General features: G+C 37.6%; 2 protein-coding genes across 4 annotated transcripts; both read left to right on the forward strand.

Annotated features, from left to right (window-relative positions):
• The first annotated feature begins 1,089 nt into the window (after positions 1 to 1,089).
• LOC134679834 (uncharacterized) lies at positions 1,090 to 6,244 on the forward strand. The gene is made up of 2 exons (XM_063538734.1): positions 1,090 to 1,230; positions 5,269 to 6,244. Exons 1-2 carry the CDS (start codon positions 1,149 to 1,151, stop codon positions 5,880 to 5,882), a joined length of 696 nt encoding a protein of 231 aa, XP_063394804.1. The 5' UTR covers positions 1,090 to 1,148; the 3' UTR covers positions 5,883 to 6,244.
• A 4,572-nt stretch (positions 6,245 to 10,816) lies between these two features.
• LOC134679836 (uncharacterized) lies at positions 10,817 to 13,056 on the forward strand. 3 transcript variants are annotated; one of them, XM_063538735.1, is made up of 3 exons: positions 10,817 to 10,897; positions 11,525 to 12,583; positions 12,677 to 13,056. In XM_063538735.1, exons 1-3 carry the CDS (start codon positions 10,819 to 10,821, stop codon positions 12,976 to 12,978), a joined length of 1,440 nt encoding a protein of 479 aa, XP_063394805.1. In that variant the 5' UTR covers positions 10,817 to 10,818; the 3' UTR covers positions 12,979 to 13,056. The 3 variants fall into 3 exon arrangements, with proteins under 3 accessions (XP_063394805.1, XP_063394807.1, XP_063394806.1); XM_063538737.1 differs by having other exon boundaries at positions 10,818 to 10,897; positions 12,782 to 13,056; XM_063538736.1 differs by having other exon boundaries at positions 10,818 to 10,897; positions 11,525 to 12,565; positions 12,764 to 13,056.
• Positions 13,057 to 20,727: the final 7,671 nt, after the last annotated feature.

The following is a 20,727-nucleotide window of genomic DNA, read 5'->3' on the forward strand; positions in this document are numbered from 1 at the left end:
GATGCCATGAACATGTACAATACCTACGGCTACATATATTGAACTCATCAGTTAATAACATATAATATTTAAATAGTGACTGAAAAAAATGCGTATTTTTCCCAAATTTTTTATCAATCATATTATCAAGCGTGCTGGGTGCATAATAACCTTTGCAACGTTGATTTGTAATTTAAGTACACAATTACCCCACAAATCATAATTATAATTACTTGTGATTATATCATGTCAATCTCGACCACTAGGTACAATAACGACGAGCAGGATTAGAGTTTTATTTAGACCCCAACAAAATTTACCAACATTTACTTATATCAGTTATAGGTACCTAATACAGGGCTGCTAAAAAATAACTGCATTCCCGTTTCCAGGGAGGTTTTGGGATTATACTGAGCAACTGTTACTATGGGACCAACCTCGAAATCGCGAAAAAATGCTTTGGCAGTTTCTTACATTTTGGGTGGTCCATTTTCGATGGGAGGGTAAACTTCTTTTTCTCGATTTCGGGGTTGGTCCCATAGAAAAAGTTCCTCAGTATAATCCCAAAACCTCCCTGGCAACGGAAATGCAGTTATTTTTAGCCACCGTGTATAAAACTTTACCAGATGTCACTCAGGGCATACTGAAAATTCCTGGAACTGGCCACTTAGAAAGAATAAATCGTCTCGTATATCAGAATCCAGTTACTTTCAGTATGGCCCACGTATGATCTGTTATAAACATCACATGATCAAGTTGCCAAAATGGTTACATTATCTGCATACAATGCATAGTCAAAATCATCATTAAAATTTCGAGTTCATTTAAAATTCCCCAAAGCTCCACTGACGGAATCTATATTTGTAAACTCTGTTCAAATCGATTACATTCGGTACCGGATTATGACCTCACTCACCTCACTGTTAAACCTTTCACCCATTATCCAAACGGTCCGATACGTGTCGCATTTTCACGATTAGCTCTAGGATATATCCCGGTAACGGTAGGACCCACCGAACTTTGTAAAATGACAACGCGGAGCGCGCGACGCGATCTGCATCCCAATGAGTCCCGCCGTCTCGGATATATAACCCGGTACTTGGCTGGGGACAACACTAGCTTGCCAGCTTTTAGGCTTAACAGTGTCAAGAGTTTGTTGAAGTGTGATCATGAAGGTCTTGGCTTTGGTGTTGACGCTGTGGACGGTGGACGCGTACCCTTACTATCCGTATTACGGCAATGTTGATACGGGTAAGTTTTTGTTTTTATATTGTGAGAGTTAATTTTTTTATTGTGGAATTAGTACATTGTGACAAAAATTGGAAATGATAATTGGAAACGAGAGTAAAACACCATTACATACTTATATTTAACCACACACTGTAATAAATATACGAGTTTAAACTCTATATAACCTGATTCGTAATTAAAAAAAGTTAGTTTAATTATGGGAGCAATATATCTACGGACAATTTCTATTTACTTAGGGGTCATCCATTAATTACGTCACACGTTTAGGGGGAGGGAGGGGTCAAGGAAATGTGACATGTTGTGACATGGGGGAGGAGGGAGTCACAAACATTGTTACGTCACTTTAACTTCATCAGTAACCGAAAATTAATTTACATTTTTTTATTCGCTGTACAGTTAAATAATGAGTTTTTGGAAGTAATTTTCGTTCCTAATTGGTTTAGTGTTATAAAATTACTAATATTTATCTTACTAAAATATTTTTTCATTAAAAAAAATAATGCCGAGTTACTATGAACGATTTCGTTGAAAACAAAATTGCCTAAAATGTGACGTCACACCAGATGGGGAGGGATTTGCAAAATGTGACCAAGTGTGACAAGGAGGGGGGAGGGGTCAAAAAACCTAGAAATTCGTGTGACGTAATTAACCCTTATCTTGGCAAGGCTCAAAATATCTTAAATATAGTCATTTTTTTAGTTTTTTGTCACCTATTGAGCATACTAGGCTATTAAAAAATAAGGAAAAAAATCCAGGATTTTCCAGTTTTGGAAAATCATATGTATCATATTTGATACAATGCCAATAACTCGACAAAATAGTTACCTACTTTTTAGAAGAAAAATGAAGATTTTAATAAAAATAAAACATGTAATGCAACAGAAATTAGCATTTACTGCTAATTAAACGCAATCTAAAGCATCAGATGACTATTAAACCTGTAAAAATTAATTATATCTACGAATACCTGATCACATGGGCGGAAAATTTGATCCCGTAAAGTTTCAAAAAAGTCGTCAGCAAAAAGTTGAGTAAAATATGAAAAGTAAACAAATAATTAAAATTTAAAAAAAATACATTTTTTTTACTTTGGGACCATTTTTTGCCATACACATATTTTTCCGTGCTACGGGCTACGGCGTAGCAATAATGCTACAGCGTACGAATATAAAGTTAAATAACATCTAGTCCTTAAAAAAATCAAAGTTTAATAACTAAATAAAACGACAACTAATATTAAATAATTGAAGCATGTTTTGTAACCCCACAAAAATAATAAAAAATAAAAAATCATGTTAAACTATTTTGACGATAACTTGGCAATGTATTAAATGCAATACAATCCTTTCGATATGTACATTTCTGAGTTCTTGGCAGTGTATCAAATATAATACGTAACAGTTTCATGTAAGGTTCTGTGTATTAAATGTTTTTAAATTTAAAGGCATTGTAAATATGTATGCACTAAGAGACAGTAAAGATATCAAAATGTAGATTATGGAAAAATATATACTAACATAAGAAATAATTGCAAAACTTCCAGTACGAACCGAAATCTATTGTTTCCGCAGCGCCATGTTGATTATTACTAATTAATTTACAATGACACCCGTGTCAATTATTTTTTTCTATAAGTAAGGAGGGTAGCTCGACATATTGATGGCAGAATTATTCTGTTAGGTAATAAAGTGAAACTGCTAGATTTTTTTAAGTTCCATGTATCACGGGTGTTACGATGCCAAGATAAGGGTTAATGGATGATCCCTTAGGTAAAAGAGTTTTGCCGTAAGAAGCTTAAATACTAACCGGTATGTGTCGCTAAGATCATTCCTAAGAGGTGTCGGTGACACTTCTGTTGCTTTTTCTTTAATTTTCATCTATTAATTAAAAAATTATCCCTTTCTTTGTCATCGAATAAACATTTTCTTGTTTTTAACATGATAGATTAAATTATCGTACGGGCTGAGTAGTGATGTGGCGTTGCCAAATATTCCCATTTCCAAAAATATTCCCATGGGAAATATTGCCTAAAAAATAATGTTACTGGTTTATCAACTCTTTTGTTGTGTTTTTTTGTTTGGTTAAATATAATTGTAATAAAGCCGTTAACCATTATGAATAAATATATTAGGAATTCCAATTGAACTGAACCAGTGAATTTTGCTCGTTCATTTTTTTATATACCTAGGTTATTTTATATATCTATATATATAAATGCAAGTGTCCTGACTGACTGACTGACTGACTGATTCATCAACGCAGAGCCGAAACTACAAAAGCCAGAAAGTTGAAATTTGCACACCAGATTGCATTTATAAAGTGTACAAGAGATAAGAAGCGATTTTGAGAAATTCAACCCCTAAGGGGGTTAAAAAGGGGATGAAAGTTTGTATGGGGTTAAAGTTTTCTTTTAAGCTAGGAATTTGAAACTCCGTAAAAAGATATATTATTAAAATAGAAGAAAACTAATTTCAGCGTTTTTGAAAATTCATCCCCTAAGGTGGTGAAAAAGGGGTTGAAAGTTTGTATGGATATCAAAATTTTTTTCGAGTGGTGGACTTGAGTCTTTGTATTTAGGGATATTATTAGAAGACAGGAAAAGTAATTTCAGCGTTTTGTAAAATTCATCCCCTAACAGGGTTAAAAAGGGGTTGAATTTTTTATTCCATTACAAATGCTTTGAAACTTCTTACAAAGGCATAATAGCCGATTACAAAAAAAAAGTGATTGCAACGTTTTTGGAAATTCAACCCCTAAGGGGGTTAAAAAGGGGATGAAAGTTCGTCTGCGGGTGCAAATTTTATTTTAACCTAGGAACTTGAAACTTTGTAAAAAAAGTATCAAATTCAAAAACAAGAAAACTAATTTCAGCGTTTTAGAAAATTCATCCCCCAAGGTGGTGAAAAAGGGGTTGAAAGTTTGTATGGATATCAAAAAATTTTTCGAGCGCGGGACTTGAATCTTTGTATTTAGGGATATTATTAGAAGACAATAAAAGTGATTTCAGCGTTTTGTAAAATTCATCCCCTAACAGAGTTAAAAAGGGGATGAAAATTTGTATGGGGTTAAAGTTTTCTGTTGAGCCAGGAATTTGAAACTTCGTTAAAAGATATATTATTAAAATACAAGAAAACTAATTTCAGCGTTTTTGAAAATTCATCCCCTAAGGTGGCGAAAAAGGGGTTGAAAGTTTGTATGGATATCAAACATTTTATCGAGTGTGGGACTTGAATCTTTGTATTTAGGGATATTATTAGAAGACAGGAAAAGTAATTTCAGCGTTTTGTAAATTCATCCCCTAATAGGGTTAAAAAGGGGTTGAAAGTTTGAATCCACTACAAATGGTTTTGAAACTTCTTAGAAAGGCATAATAGCCGATTACAATAAAAAGTAATTGCAACGTTTTTGGAATTTCAACTCCTAAGGGGGTTAAAAAGGGGATGAAAGTTCGTCTGCGGGTGCAAATTTTATTTTAAGCTAGGAACTTGAACTTTTTGCAAAAAAAGGTATTAAATTAAAAAACATGAAAACGAATTCAAGCATTTTTGAAAATCATCCCCCAAGGTGGTGAGGAAGGGGTTGAAAGTTTGTATGGAGATCAAATATTTTGTGAGTGCGGAACTTGAATCTTTGTATAAGGACATAGGTACCTATTATGAGAATACAAGAAAAGTAATTTCAGCAACCAACATCAAAATCCACTTGACTTAAAACTTCATACAACTTGCTAAAAAAGAAAAGTACTTAATTTCAACATTGCTTGGATATGAAAAATATAGGTACTAAAGATGTAAAATGTTGAAGATAAGATTCCACGCGGACGAAGTCGCGGGCAACAGCTAGTACTACATAAAATAGTAACTATTTAGAAAATGTCAATAAGGATCTAATCTAATTTGTTACAACAGTTGTAAATGTTATATGACATAACAAATTAGATCCTTATTGACATTTTCTGTTGACAAAAGATAGTAAATGGTAAAACCTGCTTAATGAAATTTTGAAATCTGTTTCTTACCATTTCGTTTTCTTTCCCAGTATCATTCGGTGCTAGCGATAGCAGCCGCGGTGGCATGGCCATGAGCAAGTACTACAACCCGTACTACACGCAGCAAGCCGGCGGCGGTCTGGCCGCCTTCATGTTCCGACAGCCCGAAGAACAGCAGACCAGCCAGTACTACCTTCCCGACCGACGGCACCAGACCCAGCCCGAGCTCACCTACCTCCCCCCTCAACAAAACGAAGTCTTCTACCCACAGCAACCAGAAAAACCCGCCACAGAGCAAACCGAAATCGCCGACCCGACCGAAAGAACTGAATTTTCAACCACAGCTAAAACTATTCCTGAAATAGCCGAGCCTGAAGTTGAAGAGGTCGAGGAACAGAAGCCTAGGAAAAGAGTGCAGAAGAAGAAACAAGTGAAACGACCTGTTGAAGAAGATGATGATGATGATGATAAATACGATATGCCAAGGATGCCAGCTGCGGCATTCTTCCCTATGTTCTTCGGCTATGGCGGGCGGTCCGGGTCAGGTGGCATGCCAGGTGGAGCGACGGCTGTTGCCAATGCTTACAGCACTGGCCGCGGAGGCGTTGCCAGTAGCCATGCGACCGCGTACGGCGCGCCTAGGCATGACAACCAGAAATTATAGGTTAGCGTAGATTTCGATAGCTAGGTAGCACTGGACAGTCAAAACGAGTAAGTTAGGTTTAAATTTAAACGTGTCGTAGGGTAGAATCCAAGCGATAGAGCTCATTTTGAGTTCGAAACTAAGCAGTACCAGATAGTGCTTATTTTTACATTTTCCTATGTCCAAGACATGTGATTTAACAGACAACGACTTAATTAAAACCTATCAAATTATGTATTGATTGTCCAGTATTATGTAGCCATTTCTATTCGTTGTTATGACTTTCACAGATCTGTAAAACATATTGTTTTGAAATATCTTTTATTTTATGCCATGTAGTACATAAACAAAATAAATATTAGTATAAAGGATTTTGGTTTGAATTCGTTTATTCTTTAAAAAAATATTTCAGGAAGTAGTTATATTATAACAATGAAAACTCTCACAGTTTATGTAGAATTTGTAATACAATGACCTTTTTAGGGTTCCGTAGCCAAATGGCAATAAAACGGAACCCTTATAGATTCGTCATGTCTGTCTGTCTCTCTGTCCGTCCGTATGTCACAGCCACTTTTTTCAGAAACTATAAGCACTATACTGTTGAAACTTGGTAAGTAGATGTATTCTGTGAACCGGATTAAGATATTCATACAAAATAGAAAAAAAAACAATAAATTTTTAGGGTTCCCCATACATAGAACTGAAACTCAAAAAAATTTTTATTCATTAAGCCCATACGTGTGGGGTATCTATGGATAGGTCTTCAAAAATGAAATTGAGATTTCTAATATTATTTTCTTCTAAACGGAATAGTTTGCGCGTGAGACACTTCCAAAGTGGTAAAATGTGTCCCCCCCCCCTGTAACTCCTAAAATAAGAGAATGATAAAACTAAAAAAAATATATGATGTACATTACCATGCAAACTTCCACCGAAAATTGGTTTGAACAAGATTTGGTAAGTAGTTTTTTTTTTCAATACGTCATAAACCGTAAACCGCAATTTTATTGTGTTACTTGCTGTTACGGAACCCTTCATGGGCGAGTCCGACTCGCACTTGGCCGCTTTTTTTTCCTAGAATGCTATGTAAATAAATTATAAAAAATTATAATGTAATAGTTAACCATTGACAAATTACTGATAAGCTTTCTGTACACACAGTTGTTGTGAATAACAATACCTTATACATCTTTACAAACACAATGGAACCTTGTAAGGTAAGTCTGCAAAACGCCTGATTCAAAGAGTGACCAAACAGTTTGCATACACCGTTTGCTCATAGTGTTTGAATAGGAAATAAAACGTTAAAGGATTTAAAAAAATATACACAAATTTTACAATCAACGTTGAACACAAGCAGAAACATTTTAATGTATACTGGGTCAAGTAGATCTTGTCAGTAGAAAAAGGCGGCAAATTTGAAAAATGTAGGCGCGAAAGGATATCATCCCATAGAAAATTTGAATTTCGCGCCTTTTTCTACTGACAAGATCTACTTGACCCAGTATACATTAAAATGTTTCTGCTTATACCTACATACTTCATTGATAATTGGTGTCGGAAATTCTCCCTTTTTCCAACTACTCACAACGTGACACACCAAATGTTAGATGTTACGTAGGTATTTAAAATCCTACATAATTTATATGTACAGGTAGCTTATCATCTTGTAGCTTTACTATTTCCATAATTTAATAGCATTTGGGGAATTTCAGACTTTAGTGGGTTTTCGTCATGACTCATGATGAGTTCTGTTTTGACGCGCTCCGGTAAACTTATTTGGACCACGCATGTACCTATCATAGTCATCATCAAAAATATATGTACTATGCTCAAAATATATGTGAATCGCTTATTTCCCACCGACGTGGTAAAAAAAAACTTCAGATCAATGCCCCGTTTAGTCATTACCGCATTACAATTAGCCCCGTAAATAAAATAAACTCATACCTTATACACCAATATGTAGAGTCGCCATCTGGATTTTTTTTGATCTGATCACAAATATCATTCCATCTTAAAGGCCGACAACACACTTACAATCCCTCAGGTGTTGCGGGTGTCCATGGGCGACGGTAATCGCTTACCATTAAACGAATCGTATGCTTGTTTGCCTCATATATCATAAAAAAGTTACCTCAAATAAATCACTGTCGAAGTGTCGTAATCAAATTTCAAGTACCTAGAGTTAGACCAAGAAAAGTCTGCAGCGATTCAGATAGCCTACGCAGTGCAAGTGTTATTAATACGTCACAATTTCATAGGTGTTTGACGATTAAAATAATACTGGCACTGCGAGGGCTGTCAAAATCGCTGCAGACTTTTCTTGGTCTAACTCTACCAGGTATTCACAAAAACCTATAAAATGGTCTAAAAAGTATCAGTACCTACACAGGTATAAAGAACAGTAATAGAGAAAAATACCACAAGTGAACTGTACTCGCGGTATCAAAAAAAGGCGCCTCTTGTTAACGACCGTCAACCATAATGTACCGCCAATATTAATTATTGTAATGAATACTGTGACATCACCGTCTCGCAGGCAAATTACTCACAGGTATGCCTAAATTGATGGTGTGACGATAAGTTGCGGTGCCTAGCGTTACTTGCCATACATTTTTTAGGATAATACCACTATACCTCATCAACACATTTAAAGGGGCGGCTTATCGTAGGTACTCAATGTGACATTATTATATGTGCAATCGTCTATTTGGCTATGGTGACTGCTTAGCATAATTTCGTCCGGCATACTATGCTAGTCATCGTTACTCGTCACTGTACTATAGGTACTATGATTCTGAAGTACTACATTTATTTATCTGGTATATAATTAATTGTAGAGAATAATATTCAAAATTTTAGACATACAAAACTCGGAAGCACCTAGGTACCTACTGCTACTTAGTAAAAATTGACATTTTTTGCACTTCCATCTAGTCCATGAAGGCACATAGAAACATCCCTATATGTTAAATTTATTGTATTTTTTTAACTTTTTATGGTGCAATAATAGTTATTTGTACAACAAGAGATCAAAGTTTCATATTTCTTCGAGTGCTTATTTTGAGTCCCGTGCAAGCGAAAGATTCTATAATTTAGAATTTTGAGCGTAGTAAGGGATTCAAAAGCGCACGAGATGTAAATAACTTTGATCTCGTGTAGTACACAAAAATTTTCACCCTAAGCAGTGAGAACATACCTAGAGGGACAGAGATAATAGAACCCAAGTATATCGAACTTGTATTAGACCCCGCATGTTGAAATGACATTTGACTATAAAGGTCACTTGAATGTCATTTTGTCTCACTCAGTGAGCAAAATGCGATTTTGCTTTTAAGAAGCAAAGTATCCTTGTTCGAGCTGCTGAGGTGAAAAGGATATTTACCTACTTATTTTATTGTACCAATTAGGTAATCCCCTAACAAACTAATTGCATTGATAAAATGCACCAGCATTTTAATGTAAATTAAATTATCCGTGTGAAGTGGACCCGGATGTGGTCAACGGGATCTTGCATCAACATTAAATCGATGTAACATGTAACTACTACATATCTGGTCGATATAAGATCGATAACTAGTTTTAGACTGCAACTTTGCCTGCTTCGGAGAGAATTTGATTACCTATAGGTATACCTTTATTCTTTTAAGCCTTAACTTTTCTAAAATTTTTGTGTTATATTTTTAAATATCAAGCACCGGTAAAAGTTTTTATTTAATAGGCGTCATAATATTTACATTTAAAGTTATTGTAGTTATTTTAAAATAACGGCAATCTTAGCGACATTCAAATAAAATTTCCGGAAATATTTTCGGATAGGACTATTTTCGGTAACGGGAATATTGACAACGGTACATCGTCATCACCATCACTTAGTAGGTAAAATATAAAGCAGTGTCCAGGCGGAATAATAATTATTATAAATAGGTTTTTAATCTACATATTATATCAAGTGAACACTTACTAATAATTTTTCTATGAAATAATTAATAAAATACGTTATACACTTGCATGTTTCAGTACTCCGAACCGAACAGACAGACAAGAAGAGATGTAGTTTATTAAAACGTAGATTCATATCAAAAGGTTGTTAAATAGCCGTTATTAGTGCATCGTGACCGGACCAGCCGCTTCGAAGAACACAAACGCTTTTGAAAATTTTGTAGACCTATAATGTACCTATTCGTTCTGCTTTTTACAATAAAAAGCTACTAGATTTTTACATTTCAGTACATTTTTCATTTCTCTCTCTCTTATAAAGCAGAATTGATTTCCAGGTTTTGGCTATTTTGCTTTTTGCCAAAATATTCGGCGTGTTCGTTATACACTTCTTTCTTTAATGTAAAATTTAGGCAGCATCTATACCTTCTATAAGTAGTAGGAGATAAAACAAAACTCCAAGTGTCAACCCTCCTATACAAATACAGAAATACATATTAAGTATCTCTACAATTAGAGCCACCACCACCAATGCCACTCTCTAATTTTAAACTTAGAGATTTATCTCTTTTTGCTCATAGTTTCATCCGCTACTATAAATAGTACCTACTTATGATATTATACCTATGTATTATATAATAGTAGTATTGATGTTGACTGTTCATCAATATGTACCTACACGAATAATAACAATTAAAACCAATATTTTTTTACATGTTTACAATATGTCTATTCTTCTTAAAGCTTCCGCATCGAAACTGACACCATAAGTAAAACCACGTGTAATTGAAGTGTATATCAATAAAATGTAATAATAAAAACTAGAACTCAGGTCAAAGTTCCCAAGGTTGACTTGAGATCTCCCTACAGCCGACCGTAGCAAAAACATAACCAGTTTCAAGTTTCGACTAACGCGAAAAAACTTAAGTACTATGTTTTTGTTTTCCCAGTACCTATAATCTGTGTCTAACGCATCTGCATGTATTATAGGAGTTATATAAAAGGATGTCGGTTGATGGTGAGTAGTGTAGAAGCAGTCATGAGGTTCGGAGCTTGTCTGGTGGCAGCGTGCGTGGTCGCGCTCGCGAAAGCAGGTAGGGTTAAAATTAATAGGTTAAGGTTAGGTGGGTTAAGAGAAATTATGATGCAAGAGAAACACTTATAGAGAAATTAGACAGTTAAAGATACTTAAACATATTAAAATCTAAATAAAATGACAATACTAGAAATAAAAGTAATGAATAAATCAAATTAACCCATAAATACTTACGTAGAAGTACTTTCATCATACGGTTTCTCTTACCTCTCCTGACCTTAATAATTATCAGTAAGTTAAAAGAGACAATTTGGATGAAAAGTGTAAAATTAATGTGTACAAATCCGTTTTGAAATTAAAATCCTATCGGTATGTAAGCTAGTTGATGCGAACCAATTAACGGACCAAGTTACCATTAACGAACGATAGTGGAATTAAATATTTTTTTCGGAAGTTTCGCATTAGGCATTAGGCTTCTTTGCCTAAGTTTGTTTTTTACATACGAGTACGAGTACAGTCCTTCTATGAAATGGAAGTCGGTTAATTAGCAAGATACTTACCTTTTAACAATTTTGGGTAAGGCTTTGATTTGTTATGAAGTATAACGTAACTGTATAGTTACCTACAGTAAATAACTGTATTGATTATGTAGTAAATACTAAGTCCATATTTCCTCTTGTTTTAGGAGGTTACGGCGGAGGAAGCAGTGGGGGCTACGGCGGTGGCGGCGGCTACGGTGGTGGCGGCGGCTACGGCGGTGGCGGTGGCGGTGCTTACGGCGGCGGTGGCGGCTTTGGCGGTGGCGACGGCGGCGGAGAATTCTACGGCGGCTTCAATCTCGAAGGCATTAAGGGCGGCGTCGACAAAATCCTAGAGAAAGTCAGATCTGGTATCGACCACGCAAAGAGTGTGGGAGGCAGTGCCCATGGCGGAGGTAGTTTTGGAGGTTCTGGCGGAGGAAACGAGAAAGTAATTTATACGAAGTCGGATGATGGCAAATCTGGCGGGTTCGCCTTTACGGGAACTTTAGGAAATGGCGGATATGGAGGAGGCGGTGGTTACAGCGGCGGTGGATCTAATGGAGGTGGCCAGGGAGGTTCAGGAGGTTTAGGAGGAGGGTACGGAGGCGGCGGTGGATTTGGAGGCGGTGGTGGCCTTGGAGGTGGTGGCGGACATAGCGGTGGAGGAAGCCATGGCGGTTCTGATGGAGGATCAGGTGGAATCTCGTTTGGAGGAAGCGGTGGAGGAGGAAAGGGCTACGGTAGCTCCACCGGGGGAAGTTACGGCTCTGATGGAGGTTCTGGTGGAATCAGTTTTGGAGGAGGTAGCGGAGGAAAGGGTGGCTATGGAGGTGGAGCCTCATTTGGAGGTGGCGGCGGTTTTAGCGGTGGCGGCGGCTTCGGAGGCGGTAGCGACGGTGGAAAGGCCGCGTACGTCCAGAGTGGTAGTGGAAGTGGAGGCAATGGGGGCGGATTAGGAGGAGGTTTCGGAGGCGGAAGCCACGGAGGATCAGGACATAGTGGATCAGACGGTGGATCTGGCGGCTCTGGAGGTTACGGAGGAGGTACTGGCCTAGGCGGAGGAGCGGGTGGCGCATCTGGTGGGTCCGGTGGACACGGTGGATCAGGGGGAATAGGGGGTGGATTTGGCGGTGCTGGGGGCTATGGCGGGGGTGGTGGCCTTGGCGGAGGATTTGGTGGATCTGGAGATGGCGGTCATGGATCCGGTGGACATGGTGGATCAGGTGGATTAGGAGGTGGATCTGCCGGAGGTAATGGGGGCGGCGGTGGCCTGGGCGGAGGATCTGGTGGTGGATCCGGTGGACATGGTGGATCAGGTGGATTAGGAGGTGGATCTGCCGGAGGTTATGGGGGCGGCGGTGGCCTGGGCGGTGGCCTGGGCGGAGGATCTGGTGGTGGATCAGGTGGACATGGTGGATCAGGTGGATTAGGTGGTGGATCCGGTGGCGCTGGGGGCTATGGGGGTAGCGGTGGCCAAGGGGGCAGTGATGGTGGGCACGGTGGAGGCTGTGGTTCCTCCTCATGTAGTTCTGGTGGTTCAGGATCTGGCGCTTACGCCTCTGCCAGCGCAAAGGCTTCAGCGTCTGCTAGTTCCGGTGGCTACGGTTATGGAAAGTAGGTTAAATATTAGTGTGTAAATAAGACTGTGATCTTTGTACAATAATGTTTAAATGTAATTAAAATGTTTTATTTTTTCTATGTTACTTTATTTTTACCCTACTCCTATCACCTAATCAGGGCTATAACCGCGAAAATCGAAGTTCGCAAATTGCGGGGATTTTTCTCTGTCACTCTAATTACGCCTTCGTTGGAGTAAAAAAGAAAGATCCCCGCAATTTGCGAATTTCGGTTTTCGCGGTAGCCGCTCAGGGCGAGCACAGTGACATCGCGATACGTATTGCCCAGAAAATACAAAGTAATATAAGGTGGTGGTACTAGTGCTCGACATGCTAAAGCCTAATATATGACACCTTGCTGTCACCTCTATAGTGACAATTACTTAAGTTTCAAGATGACATGTACAGTCGCCATCAAATATATTGGAGCGGCCAAGGTGTTCACAATATCTGAACACGCACTCTAACGCATTGACAATAGAGGCGTGTTCAGATATTTGTGAGAACCTTGGCTGCTCCGATATATCTGATGGCGACTGTACCTACTGGGACCGCGAACACCAGTACCACCGCCTCACATAGAATTAAATAAACAAAGCGAACTGAGCAAAAAACACTATAGTAAATAGTAAATAAAGCATTCATTTTCTCTTCTTTCAACCAGTCGATGACTATATATCGAGTAAGTTGATTTTTTTTGAGTCGCAAATAGGCCTTTAAATTTAAACGTTTCCCACTTTCTTAGTAGGAAAGTAGGCCCAAGAAATTCCATGCATTTTTGATACTGATTTTGGTTTAACATTATTTGAATATACAGACAGTGAGTAGCATCATCTTTATCACTAATCAGCAAACTATCTGCAACATAATTATATATTATACAGCAGATATATTATTGGCAAAAGGTAGTGTTTTCTTTATAGTTTGTGGATTATTTATAATTTGGCGCTTGCTATTTTTTGTGCGTTGGAGAACTCGTCCTCGGTTTAATTTAATCTGATCCGTATAAACCGTCGATTGGTAATGAATTTTAACATTACCAATCGACGGTTTATACTTAATCGACGGTCAAAGTGATCAGTCAAAATCAACTAACATATTTTGACCTCCGATATCACTCAAACCCAATAAGTACATGGGTTTGAATGTATAAAATACCCGTTTGTAAGCAAGTATTTTTTACCACGACGGTGGCAAACAAGGCCCGCCTGCTGTTAAGCAGTCACCGTAGCCTATAGACGCCTGCAACTCCAGAGGTGTTACAGGCGCGTCCTGCTGTGTTTTAATAAAGGCTCCGTGTTATTTAGACAACTATTAATCAAGCCATCACGTGGCAAAATAATAGTATAATTTTTTATGAGTTGGCGTCATCGCTTAGAACCTAGGTTTTTTGCAACCTTTTGACTCTGTAATTATTTCCGTCAGCCAACGATACATTAACTAATTGCCATATCTATAATTCGTTACGTTATAACAAGTTAAAATGTGGCTTTCCTTAGAGAAGGGTCCTTATGCTTTAAAAATAACTGTTTTACGTGCCTGGGAATCTTTCTTCATCATCATATTTTTATATAAGTGCCTGAATATTTTATTTAACTGTATATGGAGGTTTATTTAAGGATACATTTTACAATATGTACAAAACTTAAGAAACTAAAACCCGTTCTGAGCCATACCGGGTCCAAAGGTCCCCATCACACTAGCAGCGTTACCCCGCTGTATTTTATTTAACTGATATAATTTTATTATTCCTAATGTTGGTTGATTTAAGGAAATTCCATACAGTTCAATAAATTAATTGATTTATTAAGTGTCCAATCAAATACATGACACTAGATTGATCATCAAAACAAAGTATCAAAACAACTATTATAGGAAAATCACTAGGTACAAATCCTTCGCTTCGAGATATGTGGTAAATAAAACACATAAATTTATGAGATGGTCAATCCAAGCACGATGATGCCTGGTAGAGATGCACCGGATATCCGTTTACTATCCGGTATCCGGCCTATCCGGTCATGATTTTAATATCCGGCCGGATACCAGATAGCGACCTACTATCCGGCCGGATACGGTAGAAGAGCCCGGGTCCGGGCAGAGTCGTTCGATACTATACATTCTATAGAAAGTGTCACCCGTCATAGAAAATGAAGTGTCGGACGGATCGGCCCGGACCCGGACCGTTCTAGCGTGAATCATCCTTTACCTGGAAATTTTGTATACCTACCCACTTTTACAGCTATACGTAGTGTACGTACCATCGCCTACGCTGTTAACTGCCCATAGGTGGACCTTATGCTTTTTGTAATAAGGTCCACCGTAGTACTTTAAGAGTGTTGCGATTTATAACTCTGAAAAAAGATGAACCACGTTTTTCATAACGACCCAAAGGGCCTACCGCGAACCACGTTCGACGTGCTGCCTCTCTGTCGCACTTGTAAATTCGTGCGTAAGTGTGACAGGGAGGCAACACGTCGAGCGTGGTTCTCGGCAGGCCCGCAGAATAAAAAACTGTATATATTTTTTTTATAAATAACTTAGAAAGCCTGTTTTATTTTGTTTACTCTACAATAGCATTTCGCTGACTCTACATGATTCTAGCTAAAATAAAACAATTTAATTAACTATGACGTAAATACAGACAAAAAACTCAAAGCTCTCGACCGCCTCGTTGGGTTTTGCCCGCAAAGAATAACAATATTTATATAGGTAACAAAAAAACTTTTATTATAGTATTGCAGGATTCCGCGAATCCAACTCGCATATCTTTAATTTGATTAAGGCTATGGTTTGTTTATTATACAACTTAAACTACGTTAGTACCTATTTATATAGGTCTATATTTAGGAACTCTTAGTGATGTGCCATTCATTACCTTTTCGATACCAGGAATCACCACTACCAATACTCTCGGAAATGTTGCCGGCAATATTTCCTATTTTTATAATACCTATCTAACAAAAACAATATTTGTTACTTGTTTTTTATCTGGATCGAGGCTGGGTCTGGTTCTGTGCTGTGACGGCGCGCGCACATTACGCTAAAAATTGACCAATGCCACGATACCCTAAAACAAATCCATAACACGGCTTAGTTATCAATTAAATGAACAACAAGAAAATTAAGTGCCTGGTAAATAGCCTTATGGGGACGTATAAATTCGTATAAAAACGACCGCTTCGCGTAGAAACAGTGATTATCAAAAATGAAGTTACTAGTGGTGTTGCTCGTGGTATTTGCGTTGACAATATGTCTGTGCGAGGGTGCTGCCATTATAAATTCAGGTTTGAAAATTGAGATATTTAAATTTATAAAACCGATATTTAGAGGAGGAAAGGTGCCCACTGATTACCAGCCCACCGGACGATATCGGCCTGTCAGTTAAACGCAAAATTTGACAGCTCCAAACAACTGTCAGGCTGATATCGTCGGGCGAACTGGTAATCAGTGGGCTCCTTTAAGAAATTGAATAACCCAATGTTATATTCTGTTTGTTAGGGTTCCGTACCCAAAGGGTAAAACGGGACCCTATTACTAAGACTTCGCTGTCCGTCCGTCCGTCCGTCCGTCCGTCCGTCTGTCACCAGGCTGTATCTCACGAACCGTGATAGCTAGACAGTTGAAATTTTCACAGATGATGTATTTCTGTTGCCGCTATAACAACAAATACTAAAAACAGAATAAAATAAAGCTTTAACTGGGGCTCCCATACAACAAACGTGATTTTTGACCAAAGTTAAGCAACGTCGGGAGTGGTCAGTACTTGGATGGGTGACCGTTTTTTTTTTTGCTTTTTTTGTTTTTTTTTGTGCTTTTTGGTACGGAACCCTTCGTGCGCGAGTCCGACTTGCACTTGCCCGGTTTTTTTTTCAATGTAGGTAACTCATCTTAGTTGCGATTTTGGGTATTTCTACAAAAATGTTATTCCCCTGGTCATACCTGTTCACAAATTCCCAGGAAGTTCCGGTTAATTATCGTCTCATTTTTGGTGATTGTGTAACTCGTACCAAGTTCCATCTACTACCAAAAAGCTAAGCGGTATCCCTTCAGAATTTGCGAATATACCTATAGCCCGGGGAATGAGATTAGAATGACCTTTTAAAATACACGGTGTAACATGAGGAAACCGAATAATTTTAACCACGCAATTCTGAGGTCAAAAGAAGTCAAAAATGTTAGATGAGTTTAGGTCAATTTCGCCAAAAAAAATTTTTTTTGTTTTGTTTTTTCAATTTTTTGAATATATTTGTACATAAAAAATAAATGTTATTGGTAAACTTGTCACTTAAAATTGATTTTTAATTTTATTCTTCGTAAAACCTACTTTTTGCAAAGCGTTACTTGTCACTTTTTGACATCTATCAATAAGGATATTTAGATTTAGACTACTTCCCATACAGCAACATCACCATTTTACACTGTGTAACAATAAAACGTTGTTTTTTTTTTTAATTAATAATAGGTATCTCTGTAAGTGGGCGAATTTCAAAAAAGTTTATAGGACATTTTTGTCTCTAAATATGAAAATTATTCGGTTTCCTCATTTTATACCGTGTATATTTCTTCTGCATTACGATATTTTAATTCTAAAGGACTTAACTACTTAACTCGCCTTTGTACTTCCATTACTGTAATTTATTTTTGTAAACCTGTGTTGTGTACGTACAGTCGCCATCAGATATATCGGAGCGGCCAAGGTGTTCACAATATCTGAACACGCGCTCTAACTCCCTGACAATAGAGGCGTGTTCAGATATTTGTGAGCACCTTGGCCGCTCCGATATATTTGATGGCGACTGTACAATAAAGTGATTACTACTACTATTACTACGGAGTGGATTGCCGACTGCGTTTTTCAACTAAAGTTTTGTTTTTCAGATCAGACGATTAGAGACAAACGGAGTTTTAAACGATATAAGACAAAGACAATAGTGATCACCAAAAGTTACGGTGGCGGATACGGTGGACATGGGGGCGGCCTGGGGTATGGCGGCGGCGGTGGCTATGGAGGCGGCGGTGGCTACGGGGGCGGGGGCGGTTACGGGGGTGGCTACGGAGGCGGGGGTGGATATGGAGGCGGCGGCGGTTTCGGTGGCGGTGGCGGTGGAGGTGGCGGCGGCGGCGGCGGCGGCGGTGGTTACGGGGGTGGATTTGGATATGGAGGCGGCGGTGGATATGGATATGGAAAGAAATAATAAACAGGCTGCAATGGAATTTAGAAAGTTTGTGAACCTACAGGTTAGTAGATAATTTCTATGATACCTACATAATTTCTCGTATAACTAACTAATAGGGAGTTTTTAACATGTAATGTTCCTATTTATTTTACTAGCTAGGTATAAATTTCCTTGACAAAACGAGTTAATTTATAATGTAGGTAAGTAGTTTCGATTATATGCCATAATTGAGACATACTTTTAAAAAAAAGCAAGCAGCAATCCTTAAAATTAAACATAAGTGAATAGATTGATTTTTCGCCTTCACTTGCCTTTGTATTCTGACTTTCATTAAAGTCCTTTATATCGGTTCCGTGTTTACGTTGCCAATACTGAAAATCGTAGTTCAAGACCAAAAAAACTACGACAGGAAAAAAATTAAAAAATGGACCAGCCAAAGTGTATGAAACAACCAACATTTTTTTTTCGGTGTCGGGGTCAGTCACATGCTAAAAGTTGCTCAATATAATCCCATGGAAACGGGATACAAGTTATTTTTAGCCACCCTTGTAGACTGTAGACATGGAACATGAAAGCCCTGTATAAAACAGTAAGCACAAAATCTTGGAACGAAAACTGTGATCTTCTATTTGTTGCAGGCGTCAAGATTAACTCTCGTGAGATGCAGGCAACTACGATTGTGAATCAGAGGGTCTACCGCGAACCACGTTCCCTGTCACACTTACGTACGAATTTACAAGTGCGACCGAGAGGCACCGAGAGGCATCGAACGTAGTTCGCGGTAGGCCGTCAAAGTACAGTCAGCAGCAGAAGTTGCTAAGCGGGTCAGGTGTTCAAAATGATCTTGACGCGACTTTATTGTTAAGTATTTATAATAAGAGCGTATCAACAACACCTCGCCCGCTTAGCAACTATTGCTGCTGACTGTATGATAAATGTAACCCCAAAAACAAAATCGGTGTATAAAGAAGTTAGTAAATAAATACATTTTTTATACTTAATATTATTGTTTTATTTTATTCATTATCATTATGTGTAATGTGGAAAATACTGAAGAAATAAAAAATACTTATCAAATGGCCGATTTTTCAGTTATTTACTAGGTATTTAACTCGACCACGGCTATGCCAAGGGATTATACTACACTTTGGCCAAGGGGCATGGCCATGAGTTACGAGCAAAAAAATTCTATGAATTTTGTATTTCGCTCCTAGTTATAACTTTTATAATAATCAAAAAATTTAGAATATCAAACATCTAATCAGACACATCAAATTATGTAGAAATATTTTCCATAACGTCAATATCCAGAGAGGGAAATGGGGACTACGTTTGTATCGAGAAGCGGTCGTCCCCTTTCCCCTTAAAAATCTTAAAATAGGGCCACAAAAAACGTTACATTTCCTACAGACAATAGTCATATGCCTTATGGGAAAATAGTTCAGAGCCGGAAACCGCTACCAACTTTTAGTATGTTGTTGGGCATGGCATTGGGTCTCCAAAACTGCCGGGAGACGGCGGCGCCGGCCATCTACTTCAGCGGAATGACGTCATCAAAATGACTCCCGCTTCGTTGCGAATATTGCATACTGCACCCAAATTATGCATAGCACATACACGTGTGGGGTATTAAATGAAAGCCAATTAAATAAACTATATTTTATTGATACAAAGTGTATCAAAATATCCAACAGTTTAAGAGAAATTTACAAAATAATAAAAATTACGTAAAAAAATATTCGATTATTTGGGTTTTACAACCAAACCAAAAGTCGGACGATAAAGCAATGTACTACAACATTAAATATGACGTCTCAAGCCATACACTGATATCAATAAAATCAAAATTGGACCAAATATGTGGAAATTATGCATCAAAATGTAGATATTTGCCCATACAAATGCATTAAAGTTAAAAAAATCCAAATTGGTCATTTTAAGGATAATCCGCGTAAGCTTCTAGTATGTTATTAGCCATATGACCTGGGTTCTAAAACTGCCGGGAGACCATCTTTATTGTCCCCCAGTCACGAATAATGACGACATACAAATAATCACTGCAGAATTTCGTAAAATGTAAATTATAGCTATACTATGAGTCACACATACATATGTGTTACATGTAATGAAAGGTTATTAAATTTAGTATGATTCACTTAAACATTGTTTGTAAAAAAAATGTACGGTTTAAGAGCTAGAAACAAAGAAATACCACTTTTTATGGAAAAAGTAGATGTATATCAATTTTATAGCTAAACTAAAATCGTCAATAAAATGTTGCGTATAATATTTAAAAATCCAGTTATTAAACTATACATCACAGTTTAAATTTTACATTTCCGTTAAAAACTGTGGAAGTTGTGGAAAAAAAAACTAAAGCGCGCCAACAATTCTACCTTAATGCGCTCATATTATGCGAAGAATAGTTCTAATTATCGAGTATTAAATTAATGAACATTACATAGAATACATGAAAACGACATTTTCGAATGGAACCTTAATTAAAAAAATAATAATTTACTTGATAAGTAAGCAAAATACTGTTTCTTTAAGTACCTAATCTCCTCCTTT

This window comes from Cydia fagiglandana, chromosome 3 (genome assembly GCF_963556715.1).
Source record: "Cydia fagiglandana chromosome 3, ilCydFagi1.1, whole genome shotgun sequence".
NCBI lineage: Eukaryota > Metazoa > Arthropoda > Insecta > Lepidoptera > Tortricidae > Cydia > Cydia fagiglandana.